The sequence below is a fragment of the Crinia signifera genome, chromosome 2, assembly GCF_055691185.1.
Source record: "Crinia signifera chromosome 2, ASM5569118v1, whole genome shotgun sequence".
NCBI classification, from domain to species: Eukaryota; Metazoa; Chordata; class Amphibia; order Anura; family Myobatrachidae; genus Crinia; species Crinia signifera.
Genome location: NC_139218.1, coordinates 68916402 through 68935184, shown reverse-complemented (window position 1 = coordinate 68935184; position 18783 = coordinate 68916402). Strand labels below are relative to the sequence as shown.

Below are 18783 nucleotides of genomic sequence, written 5' to 3'. Positions count from 1 at the left end.
ACGTACCACAGCCTAACCATCACCTCCCATCCTGCAGCCTAGCCATCACCTTAACTGTCACAGCCTAGCCATACCCTCCCCTGGCGCAGCCTAATGCTAACTTCCCCTGACACCTTCCCCGCCGCAGCTTAGCCGTCACCTTCCCTGCCGCAGCTTAGCCGTCACCTTCCCTGTCGCAGCTTATCCATCACCTTCCCCGCCTCAGCCTAGCCGTTCCCTTCCCTGCCGCAGCCTAATGTTAACTTCTCCTGCCACAGATTTTTTTGCTTCTACTGTGCGACAATGTGATTTTTGGCTCCTACTGTGTGGCATAATGTGATTTTTAGCCCCTACTGTATAGTGTAATGTGATTTTTGGCCCCTACTGTGCGGCGTAATGTGATTTTTGGCCCCTACTGTGCGGCGTAATGTGATTTGTGGCTCCAAATGTGCGGCGTAATGTATTTTTTGTCTCCTACTGTGTGACGTAATGTGATTTTTTGTCTCCTACTGTGTGACGTAATGTGATTTTTTGGTTCCTACTCTCCTGAGTAATGTGATGTTTGGCTCCTACTGTGTGGCATAATGTGTAATGGGGCACTAGTATTAGATAGGCTAAGGAGTCCTTCTATTGTGATGCATAATGCATATAATGCAGTGGCACACAGTCACGCAGCCAGCGCTGCTTTAGGGTGGCATGGATGAGTGATGCTGTCCTCCTCACATGCTGCTCAACTCCATGCTGAAGTTGCTGCTGCGACAGGTTTATTTACCTGCAGTGTGACATGTAGTGTAGGGAGGGGGCAGGGGGGGGGGGGGGGGGCGGTATCCTGTAGGTTTGCCTAGGGTGCCTAGATGCCTTGCACCGGCCCTGCTTATATGGCTACTGCTGATATTCATCAATACTGTACTTACCTGTTCTTAACAGTGGTATTGATTGGCGGTTTCCAGCATAGTGCTGCCAGCGAGAGGTTACATTGAAATGCACATACTCCACAGGCATCTTTGCTTGCATTGTTTGTTCCGGTGGGGATCCAAAAAAGCTTGGTGTTCCCCAATACTAGGTAATGATAACAGTCATGGCAAACTGGGGGTCGAAAACACCATTAAAATTCATAAAGGGGCCTATATATATTTACAACTGCAGTTCTCACCTATTAGTAATGGTCTGTTTTATGACTGATATTTTCATGTTTAACTCACAGGGGTAGCAATAACTGCTGCTCATGTGCATTACATCCCAATAATTCCCCAAATACTCCTCTGGGGTAAACACTAATCCTATTCATGCACACAGTATCAGATTCGGGATGCAGACTGAGGCTGCAGGAGAGGGATCATAAGATTCCAACGTACTTGTTTCCTAGCACGGCGCCGAATATTTTGCTAGTAGTACATCTTATACAATCGCATCGCATGCAATATAGCGGCATGCGATGCGATTTTTAATTGTACAAGCACCCTGATGGGTACTTTCAATGTTAAATGCACCCCCATTGGCAACGCCACCCCCACTATCAACGCCAACCCAAAGTGTGGCGAGCGCAGTGAGCCTGCGAGGGGTGGCAGTACGCGTCCTCCGACCTTTTCATACCCCCACTATCCACATCAGCATGGAGTTGATTTCAGATTGTGTTGCGAGCGCAGCGAGCCACCGAGCCCGAAGTGTGGCGAGCGAAGCCTGCCCCGCGAGGGGACCCGGATTACTTAACATGTATTCTGCGTCCCCTCGCGGGGCTTGCTGCGCTCGCCATGCTTCGGGCTCGTATTCCGCGTCCCCGCGCGGGGCTCGCTGCGCTCGCCACGCTACGGGCTACGTGGCTTGCTGCGCTCACCGCACTGATCTAAAATCAACTCCACACCGACGTGGATAGTGGGGTTATGAAAAGGTCGGAGGACGCGTACCGCCGCCCCGCGCGGGCTCACTGCGCTCGCCACGCTTCGGGTTGGCGTTGATAGTGGGGTTGGCGTTGCCAATGGGGGTGCATTTAACATTGAAATCACCCATCAGGGTGCTTGTACAATTAAAAAATGCATCCCATCGCATGCCATTTGCTGGCATGCAATGCTATGCAATATTTCATTGTACAAGCACTCCTGTTAATTTAACATGAATATCGCATTGCACACCACTAAGTATGGTATGCGATGGGCGTCGTGCTAGGAAACAAGTACCGATTCCTCTCCCTTGAGAATGCCTCAATAGGCCTAAAGTGGTTTAAGACATCTGTGGATTATGTAAACCAGTGGGCCAAACTCCAAAGAGATTTGCTTTTTGGGAGTTTAGTACACAGGGTGAGATTGTAGTTCCCATTGATAATAATGAGGACAGAGTTCTTCGAGTTCTTCAGTACTGATGAGCCTTCTGCAAAACTATTCTGTGAAAATCTCCTGCAATAGGCTATTAGTACATAACGATGAAACACGTCATCATGCAAAAACTGTCATTTCTGCATTTTTTTTAAAACTGCCTTGATAACTAGGCTACCAATTCTGGATACATTTCTACTCTTTGACGTGGTAAAGATAACTTTCAATGATTACGGTCTTCACATCAATAGAGACCTTGAAAAGGTTATACAAAAAATTCCTTTCTATTTTTTATAGTTATTTTCTTTTTTTTTTTTTTTATAGTTATTATAGAATCCGAAAGGTTAATAGGAGCAGATTACTCCTTCCAGAAACCGTACAGTAGGTGTTATATTAACACCACATGCCCTTCAACCTTGCTTCACATGCCCACTGAGCTGAATATATTCCATTGTAGCTGGGAGTTCTTATACAGTACCAGTGGTGACAGCTAACAGCATTAGCATGGGTGGGAGACACTGACGGCGAGATGTGCGAGATATATCTTGCGAGTAAATGACTTTATCTATGATGCTCTCAGCTAGGCCAGTGTTAATTGGATAATGATAATATCATTATATCAGGGTTGCCGACCCTCCCGGAATTTCCGGGAGTCTCCCGAAAATCGGGTACCCCCTCCCGGCCCCCGGAAGGGTGGGCAACCCTCCCGGATTCAGAGGGGACCCCCGGCGACCCCCGGATCGCGGCATTAAAATGCCGCAATCCTCGGGTCTCAGAGGAGGGGGCGGAGCTAAAACGGCACAATCGCGTCATTTTAGCCCCGCCCCCTCCACGGAGATATGTGAATTTGATGCTTTAACAGCATGGGGGCGGGGCTTAGTGATGTCACACGTAAGCCCCGCCCCCTGAGCGGCTTCTGAAACTCTCCTCTCCGGGCTTCTCCCGGAGAGGAGAAGAAGAAAGTCGGCAACCCTGCATTATATCTCTCTTTTCTTTTCAAGCCAGTGCAGCAGAAAGAACCAATATAGAGAAGTGCTTTGGAAATTGAATATGCTGTATATTGATACATGTGTTTTGTTATACTTAAAAAGAAGGCACTCTTGTGACCTACTTAGGAGGCTGCCACATGTGTTATTACTGGCTAATAAGATAACTTTTCCCAGGAGAGTGCCATATTTAATAATAGCCACATGTACTTAGCGCATGATGCTAATGTATGATGCCAATACGAATGTCTCACTTCAGCGATAGCTGCTGTGTCCATTCATGCCCTGCGTGGCTAGAACAGATGTCCATCTATTGTACATAGCCTTTCCTCACTGTTCCCCTTATCAGCAATGTTGGCCTTATGCCAAGTCCCTGTATGTGATAGGAAATACTCATTTTTCTGTTTGTGGTCCTTGGTGGCTTAGAGGCGCAGAAGTGGTGTAAAAGGCAAGCAGCAGGAGCTGCCTGCAGCCCGGGGAGATTACACGCAGTCCAAATGACAGGGGAAGCAGCACGCACAGGCGTCTGTTATGGGCTGTCAGTCTCCGGAGAGCACCGCGCTGCCAGAGCTTCCTATCACACAGCGTCTGACTTCACATCAGCAGCCTTGTCGGCTTGGCGAGACACTGCCAGTGCAAAGAGCATCTCAAAATAATTTCCATTGTTCTGGATAGCGCAAGTAACATAAATGATGTTGCAGGACACTGGTACCCACTCCAAGCTTACGGCAATTTAATGGCAGCACAAGAATGCAACTTTATACATTAAGGCCCTGATTCTGGTCCGTACGCTCGCATGTGAATTTGCATGCTAGCTCGATGTTTTGCGCATGAGCAACTGCATTTCTGCGCATGTGCATATGCCGGGTGCCATGGTGAACAAACTGTTAGTAGGGTCTGTAAGGGGGTAGAGGGTGGCAGGCTAGTGATGTGGGCATGTAAGGGATCGACTTTTTGGAAATTTTTCAAGGGACACTTTAAATTCTCAATCTGCCTATGACACCAGGGGAGGGCATTGTAGTGGAATTAGTATTGGACACAACTGCAGGAAAAGACACAAAGGGCGGGATGCTCTAAACCAGGAATGCGGTATAAACCCCGTTATCTGGGTTTTTACCACATTTCTGTATTCTCTAACCCCCCTCTGCAGTGTCAGCGCTGCGGAGGGAATCGCCAGCAAAAGCTGGCGATTACCTGCAGAAGCCTATGGGCTTCTTACCGCAGCGCTGTGGAGAAAAACATCCATGGGTACAAATAAGAAATATAATTTGTCTGTAAAATACCCGAACCTATCAAATCAGCAATGGATATCTATACCAGGTTGAACTAGATGGACGCAAGTCTTTTTTCAGCCTTACCTACTATGTAACTATGTAACTATGTATCCGTCACGGATCCCTCCCAGCATGCCCCCTGATGTCCCCGTCACTTTGCACATGCACAGAAGTTCAGAGCCGCATTGCAAGGGACAGCTCTTATCGCAAGGGTTGTCCCTTGCGTTAATGATCGGATATTTTAGAGCATATGCGATCATTAACAATGCGAAGCCCGGCGGAGGGGGCAATAACTGTTAGAGCATCCTGCCGAAAGGCAGCTGCAACTGTGTCCAATCCAGAATAAGGCCCTATTACCTCTTTCACATTGCAAACGCCAGGTTGCCCCTGGGATTTGGACCCGGTGCCGGCCTGGAAACGAGCCGGCATTGCAATAAACCCAACCTATTGACGGGCACTGACGTCAGACAGGGGGGGCAGAGCAGCGCCGCTGTGGGCGGGGGAGGAGGCAGGACTGATGCTGCTGCCTCCTCCATAGTAGTGAACGAGGTCCGGGTCGCTTGACCCAGGGTTCCCGTTCAGACTGCCAAGCAACCCGGCTCCAACCTGCGTAAAACACTGCTTATACCCCGGGTCGGATTGCTGGGCTGCTGGACCCTGAGTATTGAAAATGGCCCTTTCACACTGCACGCTCACCCAGGTGGACTGGGCAAAAACTCAAGGTCCATCCTTCAACAGATCCCTCCACAGACCCCACCTCCATGAGGGCTTCTTCCAGAAATTTTCCATCACAATCTTCACGTGCTTGGCATTGTTCATTTGTGTTTATCACTATTGAGCCAATGATTTCCAAGGTAAAGAATACACTACAGCAGTGGTTCCCAAACTGTGTGCCGTGGCACCCTGGGGTGCCTCGGGACCAGGGCTGGATTATAATGGAGGCACAAGGGGTCAGTGCCCCTGGGCCCCCCACTAGCTAGGGGCCCCCTGTGGTTGGTATGTATTTATATTTATATTTATATATTTTTTATTTTTTAGCTAAAGGTTTTGTGCATGGGTGGGGTAGTGCTGCAGCTTCACCTGTCTGCCAATGTGACAATGATTAATGGTGCTGAGCATCGGGAGCCAAGGCACACTGACTGCACAAGTGTGCAGTGCATTACTGGGAGTTGACTTAGTCTCATGACACTTTAAACCAGAGGGCAGATGCTGAGAGGTTTGTGCTGAGCTCTAATTGGTGGAGCTCATTACATGCCCATGGAGAACAGCAGCAGCAGCAGCTTAGTCATGGGAGAGTTTTTAATCAAAGGCAGCACTAGGACTGTGAGGTCTCCTACAGAGTAAGGTACAGAGGGACAAACATAGGCTTTTCATATGGTATGTATTTATGTGTGTGTGTGTGTGTGTGTGTGTGTGTGTATATATATATATATTCTCCCATGCAGTGTGCGGCCAGTAATGACAAGTGCAAGGGGGCCCCCCTGGCTAAAGTACCCTGGGCCCCCCGAAGGCTTAATCTGGCACTGCTCGGGACACATGCAGGGGTGCCCTGGTTTGCTGGTCCAGGGCCAATTCAAGTTATTTATGGTCAAAGCAGCAGACAAAACCAGTGCTTGTGAATGCTAGTCATAATAACTGACCCTAAGGATGACATATAATTACAATATTTACTTCATTTAATATTTTATTCTAAATTTCTCATTAAATTTCTGGCCTAGGGGTGCCGTGAAAACATTCCTGATAATCTAGGGTGCCGTGATTCAAAAAAGTTTGGGAACCACTGCACTACAGTATTGTCTTCAAGATGTTATTTTTATAGCAAGAGAGAGTATTATATAAAATAATGCCAACCAACATATTGATCCTCTTTGAAAGCAATAAACAGCTTACTATATATCAGTAAAATAAGCTGTTATGCTGCAAAACTTATGTTTTCCAAGTGTAATACCCAAGCACCAAAACTGAACTGCTTGTCACTCAAGAAATGCACCAGTCTCAGCTCCATCCCAGAGTCCTATGCTCTTCCTTCAGTATTACGCCTTATCCTTGTACACATGAATGCTTTGTGCTCTTAGCGAGGATAGCTAATGAAAAATTTACTGTTTCCCATGTCATGAGAGTGGGCTTTGCAGGAAGTAAGGATGTGGTGATGGGGGGAGGAAGGCTACAGAGACCACAGGAGACATCTATTCTCTCCTTAGTATGTCTGTGTAATTACTGTTTCTATATTTTACGACACATAGCAGTAGCAACAATGTTATCTTCAATGTCACAAATAGAAGGTCAAACTATTCCCATTGTCTAGGTGCAGACATTGTGGAGCAAGTGTATGTTTTGCCAATGTACAGTAAGTGGGTGGCAGATGCTTTTTTTTTCATGACATCAGACAATAAATTATACTTTATGGTGTATGTTTGTTTTTAATTTGACATGGCAGAGTATTATAAATAAAGGTAAATAAAGCCTGTATATATTTTTATCAGATGGTGTAAAACATTCAATTTGGAAAACTGGCAAACCGTCTGAGACCCCTAAATAATTTATAGCCCCTGTACATGTATACTGTATTTTAATTTATATCTTTAGTTAATATTCATTCATGCAAAATGAGATCAAGCATACATAAAAGGATTGCAGCTATTGGGCATTACATCAAGCTGAGAAAGAAAGAAGTGGTGCTGTATAGTTGTTTGAGGAAATAAACTGAGAACAGATGCTGAGAATTACATACAGAACAGTGGAGTAGCAATACAATACATGTGGGAATGAAGCAGTCGTAGATGCATTCTGACCTAGTGTCCCAGCTGTGACTCCTGTATGCCCCTCTGCCCTCTGGTAGGTCTAGGCCTTGCACTCCTGCATGGGATATATGAGCAGGGTGATAATGTGGGAAGGGGAATAAAGGCAAGCAGCATGAAACAAAGCTATAAACAGATTGCCCAGCAGTATTATTATTATTATTATAATAATTTTAGGTACTTATGTAGTATCTGGGCGTCCGATTTTGTGATTGTATGCCTTACCTTAAGGCATACAGGGGCAGATGTATCATAGCAGCGCTTATCGCACCGCTATGATACTTCCTGCTTCGCCTCAATAGCGAGGCGAAGCAGGAAGGTACATCGACAAGATGTATTAACATCTTGTCTGCCGAAGCGGGGGAGCGTTAACTCCCCCCTCCGGCGATGTCCCTTTCTGGAGATAGCGCATCAGTTAATACTGATGCGCTATCTCCTGTCCCCCGGCCGGCCGCACTGGGCATGCGCTGTCCCTGCTGTTTAGATAGGGCTTCGCCAGCCTGATGCTGGCGAAGCCAAAGCAGGCTTCGTGCGGAACGGTCAGCGATGCTGACCGTTCATACATTCGGCCTGCTATCATTTTGATAGCAGCGCCGATATGGACAGGGGCGCATAGCGCCCCTGTCCTTTACCGCATCTCACCTGCTTCATACATGGGGGAGAAGCGGTATCAGTGCACATAACGTGCGCTAATACCCCTTCTCCCCCATATCGACCGTTCATACATCTGCCCCACAATCAGATGCGATGCGATGCGATTCGATGCGATTTTGCATAGGATTCAATGTTAAGAAGGTCCTGTTCATTTCCCCACTATCCAAGTGGGCATAGAGTTGATTTTATATAGCGTGGCGAGCGCAGCGAGCCACCGAGCCCGAAAGCGTGGCGAGCGAACGCATATTTCTTAAAAAGTATTCTGTGTCCCCTCGCGGGGCTCGCTACGCTTCGGGCTCGGTGGCTCGCTACGCTCGCCACAGGTTTATATCCAACTCCATGCCCACTTGGATAGTGGGGAAAGGAAAAGGACCCCTTTTTCCCATTGAATTCTATGTTAAAATGGACTCAGACCATTTTAACATTGAATCCTATGGAAAAATCTTGACCATCGCATACGATTTGGTCGCATGCGATGCGATGCGATCCGATTTCTAAATCGGACGCCCAGATACTACATAAGTGCCTAATTTTATTTATAAAGCGCCACAAGTGTTTCACAGCGCCGAACTAAGGAACAGTACATGGGCCCTTATTCTGATCGGTGCGGAAATTCCCGCATGCGGACGGACCGCCGATGTTGATCGTCTGCGCATGTGCAGAGGTCACTCTGCGCATGTGCAGGCGATTTCGCCGCACGGATTCTTTATACGCCGCACAGGGGGCGTATAGGGGCGTGAGGGGCTACTTAGCCTCATTACCCTATGCATACGCCCCGCGTTTCATGGGCGTTCCCATGCAAACGCGGGGCGTATGCATGGTAATGAGGCCGTGACGCGTGGGTAAGGGGCGGGCATCTGACATCGCCGGATGTCAGCTGCCCGCCCCCATACATGATTTCACACGGACAAGTGTCCGTGTGGTCTTGTGTTGCGGGACCTGGTGGAGCGTGCGGCCCTGCATTCGATGTTCGGCGACCATCGAATGCAGGGGCTGCTCCCACCATGGAGGAGGCGTATCCCCGTCCAATTTCATGCGGATCGCCACATATCCGCGTACGGACGGCAGGTGGCGATCCGTATGGAAGGCGGGGATTCGCCTGCACGGTTGCGGCCGCATATTCTGATCGGGCCGCACCGATCAGAATAAGGGCCATGGAGACAAAACTTGGCATAACATAGAATAAATAACAAAAATAGAGTACAAATAAAGAGCGCCACAGTTCAATACACATAACAGCTTAAATATAAGTAGTGAGGACTCAGTCAACATACAACTAGAGGCTTGTGGCCAATGATGAAGATGAGTATGTGGACGAAGATGGTCACTGAGTGTTTGAGTATGGGAGAGCTGTGAGTGACATGTGAAGAGAAGAGGGCTTCTTTCAGTAACATTGGAGCAGATGTATTAAGCCTTCACAAGAGATAAATGCAAGGGTGATAAGGAGAGATAAACGTCCAGCCAATCACCTGCTAACTGCCATGTTACAGGCTGTGCTTGAAAAAAGTCAGTAAGGAGCTGATTGGCTGGACGTTTATCTCTCTTTATCACCCTTGCATTTATCTCTTGTTAAGGCTTAATACATCTGCCCCAATATGAGGCTTCTGTTATGCATTTCTACAATGGATAAGGAGTTGAAGGACTAGATTAACCTTTGCTTCTATGAGGTTTCCCAAATGTTTTGCTTCTATCAGGTGTTTTCTCTGTCCTCCTATGTTATTATAACATGGCAGTAGGAGATGCAATACACAAGAACACATGCTTTATTGTCAACATTATAACAGTTTTTTTTATTTAAAATGTACTCCTTTTGAAAAATAATTTGGGTACTTGTTTCCTAGCAAGGCGCCCCCGATTTCCATCGCAGAGCATCGCATGCAATATAGCGGCATGCGATGCATGCAATGCGATTTTTGATTGTATAAGCACCCTAATGGGTGCTTACAATGTTAAATGCACCCCCATTGTCAACGCCACCCCCACTATCAACGCCAACCTGAAGCGTGGCGAGCGGCGGCGGTACGCGTCCTCCGACCTTTTCATACCCCCACTATCCACGTCGGCGTGGAGTTAATTTTAGATAGTGTAGCAAGCGCAGCGAGCCACCGAGCCCGAGGGGTGGCGTGCGCAGCCACGGATTACTTAACATGTATTGAGCGTCCCCTCGCGAGGCTCGCTGCCCTCGCCATACTTCGGGCTCGGGGGCTCGCTGCGCACACCAAACTATCTAAAATCAACTCCACGCCGACGTGGATAGTGGGGGTATGAAAAGGTCGGAGGACGCGTACCGCCGCCACTCGTGGGCTCGCTGCGCTCGCCAAGCTTCGGGTTGGCGTTGATAGTGGGGGTGGCGTGGACAATGGGGGTGCATTTAACATTGTAAGCACCCATCAGGGTTGTACAATTAAAAATCGCATTGCATGCCATTTGCTGGCATGCGATGCTATGCGATATTTAATTGTACATTCTGGGTCATTTTCCTGAATATCGCATCGCATACCTTATGGCATGGTATGCGATGGGCGCCGTGCTAGGAAACAAGTACCATAATTTGTTGCTGGAAGGTTGACCCTCACCCACTAAGCCTGACATTGTACTGTGCACATATACAGTATCTAGAAGAGACCCGGACTAGAGATGATTTAAATCTTTGAATTTTGCTATTGGTCATTATTGTAGGTGAGCTCAGCAACGCTACATTGCATATTTGAACCATTATACCTTTATATTATGTTTTATTAAGTTTGCAAATATATAATTTTTTAGTACATGTAATTTTACTGGTTAAACTTTTGCCACTTTAATTAAAATACATGTATGGGATCATTTAATTACCGTTGCTGCAAGCATGTTTTGAAACATAATTTGGTTGGTCACATTCTAACATACAGTAAGAGGTGTATTCAATGCTGTGGCCAGGGGGGTTTTTACGGCGATGACCAACCCCCTTCGCCATATTTAATGTTTGGCCGGAATCAAAGATTGCCTTAAATAGCAAAGTTCACCGCAAATGCAGCGAGTCCGCTGCATTTTGTGGTGAGCCCCGCAGTTTTGATAACCATACTCGCCATTGAGATGGAAACGGCGAGCAAAGAGGACGGCGTTGATGACTCTTGACAGCGAGCTATTGGCACTGCTTGCCATATAGCTTGCCGTAAGGGGTATTGAATTCCGCCCTAAGTATCAGTAATTATTTATGCAGTGTCCACACAAAATTTTCCTGATTTAAGTTTTTAATTTTCAGATAGTATTAGTTTGCTCATCCTCACACATCACATAGACTATACCACACATGGTTGAAGAGTTACTTGTATAAAATTAGCCAGACAGTGAACTAAAAGCAATGTTTGTATAACATGGGGAAGAGATCATTGTATTCTGATTTATCCCCTATTTTCTTTTTGTATATTTCATTGAACAGATAATAAAGATCAAGTAAAAAAAAAAAAGAAAAAAAATATATATATATATATATATATATACATATATATATATATATATATATATATATATATATATATATATAATATATGTAAGCAGTGAAATGTGTACTTTGGTCTTTGGTAGTTGTTAAGTATAAAATAATTCCATACATTATAGACACACTAAAGATCCACTTTTGGGAGGATACTGTAATGTCTCCATCCAATCTTATTTCAGTTACACAGGGCCGGTGCAAGGCACCGGAGCGCCCCAGGCGAGTCGGGGTGGGGGCGCCCCGGTGCCGGGGGAGGGGGGGGTACCTGTCCTGCGGCGCTGTGTATTTAAAGCTGGCGGCGGTGGCAGAGAGGGGTCCCTGCAGTCAACGAGCGCTATCCGCCGGGCTATGCGGAAGCGCTTCTGTTGTGAAAACACTGGCCGCACGGCGCATGCTGATTGGCTGAATCTCAGCCAATCAGCGTGCGGACAGTGTTTTCACAACAGAAGCGCTTCCGCATAGCCCGGCGGATAGCGCTCGTTATTTCTTATTGACTACAGGGACCCCTGCTGCCGCCAGCTTTAAATACACAGCGCCGCAGGACAGGTACCCCCGCGGCACGGGGGGCAAAATGCCGCCCTCCAGTGGCCGGCGCCCTAGGCAAATGCCTAGATTTGCCTAGTGGTGGCGCCGGCCCTGCAGTTGCAACATTCTGCCGTTTTTGCTATTTTTGGTGGTGTTACCTCATTAGAGTTAGAAGGCCTTCCCTTTTTATTTTGGGTAGGCCTTCTAACATTGGAAGGAATGTTGCTGCAATTCCCACTTTGAATCCTAGTTACAGTAACTCATGTTTGTTTTCTCGTCATATTTGAAAAAAACAAAAAACATTTGTTTACTAATGGAAATATTACTACGCGATTCTGTGCCATACATATATTACCCCCCATAAACTTGTTGTGTTGGTTGATAGCAAATGGCCTTGTTACTTGGGTATACAGATGTGTAACTCTATATCTTAGCTTGCAGTGCAGCACAGCATGAAATTTCCATGCACGTGCCCGACAGTACACCACGCGGTGGCACTGTTCTAACTGTGTTGTAAGATATAAGGTGTGCCCAGATGAAAAGGGGAAGTTTGCTGTAGCGGCATTTAATCTAATTGCAGTGGGTTAATGCATTTGCAGATAGATGGCGTGGCATTTTTCCAAGTTGCTCATGTGCAGTGAACGGCTTCACCTCAGTTTCTTCATTTCAGGAAAGTTGTTTTGCTTGGTCGGATGCATGATGGAGTCCTCCAGATCAGTGTAAAGAGCTGTTAGCCAATTTCTTTGCGCTGAAGGCGAGCACGCTTATCCCTTTTTAAAGCTTGGTGCATCTGTCCCATAGTCTGTCCAGTTTGTCACCATAACTCTATTCTTCTTAATACATCCTTTAAGGAATGCACCCTGCTGTGTAAGCCCGGAGTGCAAGGGTACGGTAATAAGAAGTCATTTCTTATCCATAACATACCTCAGATTTAGTCCAATATTTATGTTACACTCGGTGGGGGAAATTTACTAAGATGGGAATAAGACTTCACATGTGATGTTGCTATGGGCAACCAATCAGAAGATTTTTCTTATTTATTTAGCACCCTCTAGAAGATAGTAGACAGGATCTGATTGGTTGCCCATAGCAATATCACATGTGAAGTCTATTTCCCATCTTAGTAAATTTCCCCCGGTGTGTGGGATCTTTTACAACATTGTATAGATGCGATGTGAGAATTTATCATTCATGTGTAAATCTGCTTTGTGTTACAGGACCAGATTGAACAGGTGGACCCCCGGGGAAGGACCCCTCTGCATCTCGCCACTACGTTAGGTCACCTGGACTGTGCCAGAATATTGCTGAACAATGGAGCAGACGTCAGCAAGGAGAACCGAAATGGATGGACTGGTAAGAGATGCAAATATCACCACCCTGCTCACAATAGTAATGTGTTGTAACCAATATATGTATACTGTATGTGTGCAGTTGTCGGCACACCATGTTGTCCACTCATCCTTATGCAACTACAGTATCTATTGAGCTGAACACATGTACATTGACCAGGCAATATTTGCCTGGTTATTATGGATAATAATGCATTGTGGTAAAGGCTGTTCATTGCCTGTTTATGTGTACTGACCATATCAACATATACAGAAGAAGTGATTTGCATTTGCCCCATAGCAAATAGAACGTGCCATACTGTAGGTTATGGATCACCGTTTTCATGTGGATCCTTGACTGAACACGGAATAGGTGCATGTTTTATTAATGAACCAATCAGCATTCAGTGAACATTCAGTGGCTCAATGGAGAGAGGAATTAATGACCCTTATTCTTAACAGTGTCCATTGATTCAATATGCACAACCAACACATGGAATGCCAGTGATCAGAGGACCTATACTGGCATCCCACTGTACAAAATCCTGAAAGGGGCTGGGTAACTGCACGTACCCTTTCTCCCTCAGCCTAACCATAAGCTTCCCTTCACCAACCCTAACTCTCCCCTACTCCCTCCCTTCTTCTAGCCTAATGCCTAATGCATACTTATGATCAGGATTCTGATGTAGGCATTCCACTGATGTCAGGATTCCAATGCCGGTTTTGTGGCCGCTGGTCGAGATTCCCGTCACCGGGATTTCGACCGCCGGCATCAAAATTGCATCCCATTTCCATGTTGTGCTTAGCACACATTGGGCGGTATTCAATGAGCCTGATTCGCCATGTTTTTATGGCGAATTTGTGCTGTTTGGCGAATTTTTGGCTAAAACGGTGAATCACCCTATTCAATGACCAGATGGCGAATACATTTGAAGGTTTTTTTCGCCATGATTCACCTAGTAGCAATCGCTATCTTTTTATGGTGAAGTGGAATGTGAACTTTTAAAATAAAGTGTTTTGTTTTTTACATTTGGTGTCAAAAAATTAGGAATTTTATTCTGAGGAGGGGCATGCTATTTTAATTCATGTGCTGTAAGCACATGAATATATATTTAATTAAAAAAAAAACCATATATATATATTTTTTTTTTTTACACAGCAGCCAGCAGGGGGCACCGGAGCCGAGCCGCTCATTAGATATTCATATAGTCACTGCACCCGATCGTTACATATGCACGATCGGGTGTAGTGAATATGCCCGGTCCCCTGCTGGCAACCCCGGGGGCCAGCCTGTGCTGCCTGGCACCCGGGGAGCCCACTTCCCCCCCCCCACATACGCTCTGGGGCAGGCAGAGAGACTTCCATCTCCCTGCCTGCCACCGTCCTCAGGCTCCCTGCAGCGTTCGCCGCAGGAGCTCATATTCACCGGTCAGGGGCAGCGAGCCCCTGACTCGTTGAATACCGGAGCCTGCGAGGCTCCGGAACGTGGCGAATGTGCAGCGAATCCTACACAGGATTCGCTGCACCTCGCCGGTATTCACATTGAATACCGCCCATTGACATGTAGTGAATAAACATTTATTTGTATCTCTGGTCTATTTCATCAGTTGAGTTTATGCAACATTTTATGAAGCTGATATAGATCATAGGTTCTCAAACTCAGCCCCTCAATGGTTCAAACTCAACGGTTCATGTTTTACGGAATCTGTGGATTTTATGGAAATGTGTCAGAGAATAATGACTACGCCTGTGCACTTGCTGGGTGACCTGGAAAACTGTTAAGGGTTCCGAGGACTGAGTTTGAAAACCACTGATCGGTGCTTCTCAAATCCAGAACACAGGACACATTAACAGCGTGTGCTTTCCTTATTGCCTTACTGACTGACATGTTTATAAAAGATTCATGCTAATTACATCATCAGATTAATTGCAGTGTAGTTTATTATAGTTTGCTAATTACCAGCCCGTTAAAATGACTGAACAACATAACAGTGAGTAACGTTAGCACCAGCGGCTGTGCACGCCTGAACGACACAGTACTGCATTTTCTCCGTTGGGCGCCATCTAGTGGCACAACACTGAAATTCCCCCCCATAGCATTGTAACCGCTTATATTTTCCATTACCTGTGCACATGCTGTCTAGGATTAAATTAACCTGGTTAATTGGAGAAGTACGTGGATTTTTGGTCCAACATGGTGTAGGTTGTAGGGATAGAAAATGTAGCATCTGAAGAAGTCATATGGGTCGGGACGTTGCATTGGGGCTAATGTCAGCTGAGATGTCAGTATTACAGTATACACCTACATAACCTAATGATTTAAATGATTAATAAATGGAGGAGGCACATTTACGGCAGCGATCTTCATTTGCTGGAGGATTTTTTTATCAACGTCATCCAGCTTGTTTCTACGTCCCCAGAAATCAGACATTGATCTATATTGTCAGTGCTCCCTTAACAGGAAAGTACATTTCTCAGTTTCGACACTGACATGCATTATAACACATTAATGTGCCATATGTAATAAAGAGACCTGCAATGTTCTCTCGTACTTGCGTTTTAATTAAAACATAATCCAATCAGTATTTTTGGGTTAATTAAAATCACAAATGATTTAAATTTCTGTGTTTGTCCTTAATGTCCTGCATCATGAACTATTCCAGACACTGTCCCCGCAGCGATACATTCTCCGCATGACTGAGCATTAATCTAGTAATGGAGTGTTTGTGTCACCCCATCATCAAACAAAATAGCTGTGACCTATGCTCAAACATTCTCTAATAGGTTCTTTCTGTGTGTCCATATGATGTAATAGTAATATAAGTGGGGGGTGTCTGCACTGTTCATCTGCAGTATTGCAGGTCTCTTGTGCTCTCTGCTGTCGCCTTGCAGTGTAATACAATCTACCGGTATGTCCTTTCTACAATCATTTTGCAGTGATTTGTTAAACCTAATTATGTTGCAGTATAATACATACATAGATCCTAGTTCAATTAACCTTTGGGAGTTGTACAGAATATGCTATATGTCCATTGTATAGTCAGTCTTCTTTGTAGAACAATAATTGTGTTTAAAATGATCTTATTGAATCATACAGTGTATACAGTCACACAGCTCTACAATACAGTAGTTTATACAATTCCCCTGCAATGCAGGAGTGTACCTAGACCAGTGGTTCCCAAACTGTGCGCCTAGGCTCCCTGGGGTGCCTCGGGACACTTGCAGGGGTGCCTCAGGTTGGTCATCCAGGACCAATTCAAATTATTTATGATCAATTATTACTGGACAAAACCAGTGCTAGTGGCTGCCAATCATAAAATGTCTACAACCAGAACCAAATCCTGCCCCTTACCACATAACTGAACCTAAGAAACACATATAAACACAATCTACTTAATTTGATATATTTTTGGGGGGCCTAGGGGTGCCGTGGAAAAATTCTGATACTCTAGGGTGCCGTGATTAGAAATAGATTGGGAACCCCTGACCTAGACAGTAATACACAATTCAGTGCAATGCGGTGAGACACAAGAATGGAGTGTGTACAGGGTATGGGTAAAAACTGGACTTTACAGAACCCCAGAACACCGGACCGAACAGGCTCCATTCATCAATATATGTAATTATGGAGCTTGTAGTATCCAGTTCAGGGGGTGTATTGCCGGGGGTGTCCTGGTCCGGTGGGGCTGCTGTGACACCTGTCACCAGGGAGAGGAGAAGGGGGAGAATACAGCCTCCCGGCATGGTCTGGGGGTGTAATAAAAAACGGAATGGTCTCGACCACACGGGAAGGCTGTAATCTCCCGTTCTCCATGTCCCTGGTGAAAGCTATCACAGGTACCCACCCGGACAAGACACCCCCTGGATGGGACTAAGTAAAAAACGGACACAGACAAGACCCCAGAACGCCGGACCAGACATCAAACTCTGATCTGGCGTTCCAAGGTCTTGTCCAGGTCTGGTTTTTACTTAGTCCCCTGTGCACAGACACTAATTGGGAAAACTTATACTCAGAGTGCCAAGGACAGCGTCAACCCTAGGTTCACTCCTATAAACATCTGTCTTGATCACTGCATTGCTTTATTCTCTTTATATTGACCTAAAGTGACATGTCAGTGTGTTATGCCTACTGTATTTGTATCTGATTGTGTTTTCACTATTGCTAACATGGACAATTAACTGCTCATTACACAAGCTAAAATACAATGTAACTTTTTGGGCCGTCACATTGTAAGATAGCTACAGCCGTATCATAAACTTAAGAAATAGTGTCCTTGTCAGGAAACACAACTCCTTCAGTGATCTCTTTGTCATACTAACTATGTGCATAAGGCACCTACCGGAAGACATGCCATGCACTTAATGTGTTGTGCACTCTATAGTGCATGTAGTTACTACCTGTAATGTTGTTTCTTGATTCCAATTAGTGCTTCAGGAGGCCGTCAGCACGCGTGACCTAGAACTGGTCCGGTTGATTTTACGGTATCGTGACTACCAAAGGACCATTAAACGTCTGGCAGGGATACCCGTCTTATTGGAGAAACTACGCAAGGTACGCTGGACCAATATATTGAGCATTAAACACTAATGACACCTCTTATCATGCTTAATAGGGAATATTTAAATGTGACACTAACATGTTGGTGAATATATAATCATATATGGAAAATATGGCTTATTTCTGAAGTAGCTTAAGATCTTCTCTGCCTTACAATATTACTATTACCTATAGGAGAATGTAATCTTTTGTATTAAGCATTACAATATCAAATTTCTGGTGGGAACATTAACACAGATATTTGTATAAATACATATATTTAAAGACATAATGGGTGGTATTCAATTGTTATATCGCTGCCAATCTCCCGTCTTTAGAGACCGGAGATCACAGGGCGATCTTAAAATTATCTATTTTTTGCACATATCGAGCTCATTATGGTCAGGTCCAGCCATGCATTCATGCATTTCTTCCCCCCACCCCCATGGATAGCAAGCTTAAATGCAGGTGAAAAACAATTGAATACTGCCCTAATTGTCTAAACACTTATGACATTGAGTCCTCATTAAGGTGAAATTATACTACGCTATGTAGGCAAGAGTGTTTGCACACCCTCAAGTGAAATGGTGTGCTCCTGAGACACATGGTCGTGAAAGTATAAAATGGGTAAAGGGGAATTGATTAGACCATTTGCTAAGGAAATGGCTTGCCAGAAGGAGCTAACTGAGTTGGAAAAGGAGATCATCGTAGGCTGCTCAATGTGGATGTTTGGAAGGTCCCTAAGATGTTTGGAAGGTCCCTATGTCTTTTGTCATTAATTCTTGGAAGAAGAATGATCATTGCAGAAATACACCTAGAAAATCCCCAAAACTACAACCCAGTTTGATGAATATTGAACACAAAATGGACATACAAATCCCCATAGTAATAGACTAATATCAGACAGGAGATACT

The 18783-nt window shown here is 45.4% G+C and overlaps 1 protein-coding gene across 4 annotated transcripts in view; it reads left to right on the top strand.

Moving 5' to 3' along the window:
* ANKRD13B (ankyrin repeat domain 13B) overlaps positions 1-18783 on the top strand; it is a 167271-nt gene that overhangs the window by 92768 nt on the left and 55720 nt on the right. For all 4 annotated transcript variants that reach the window (XM_083172312.1, XM_083172314.1, XM_083172311.1 and 1 more), the window contains exons 2-3: positions 13221-13356; positions 17759-17883. In XM_083172312.1, coding sequence (XP_083028438.1) covers positions 13221-13356; positions 17759-17883 — 261 coding nt within the window. The remainder of the gene's footprint in view (positions 1-13220; positions 13357-17758; positions 17884-18783) is intronic.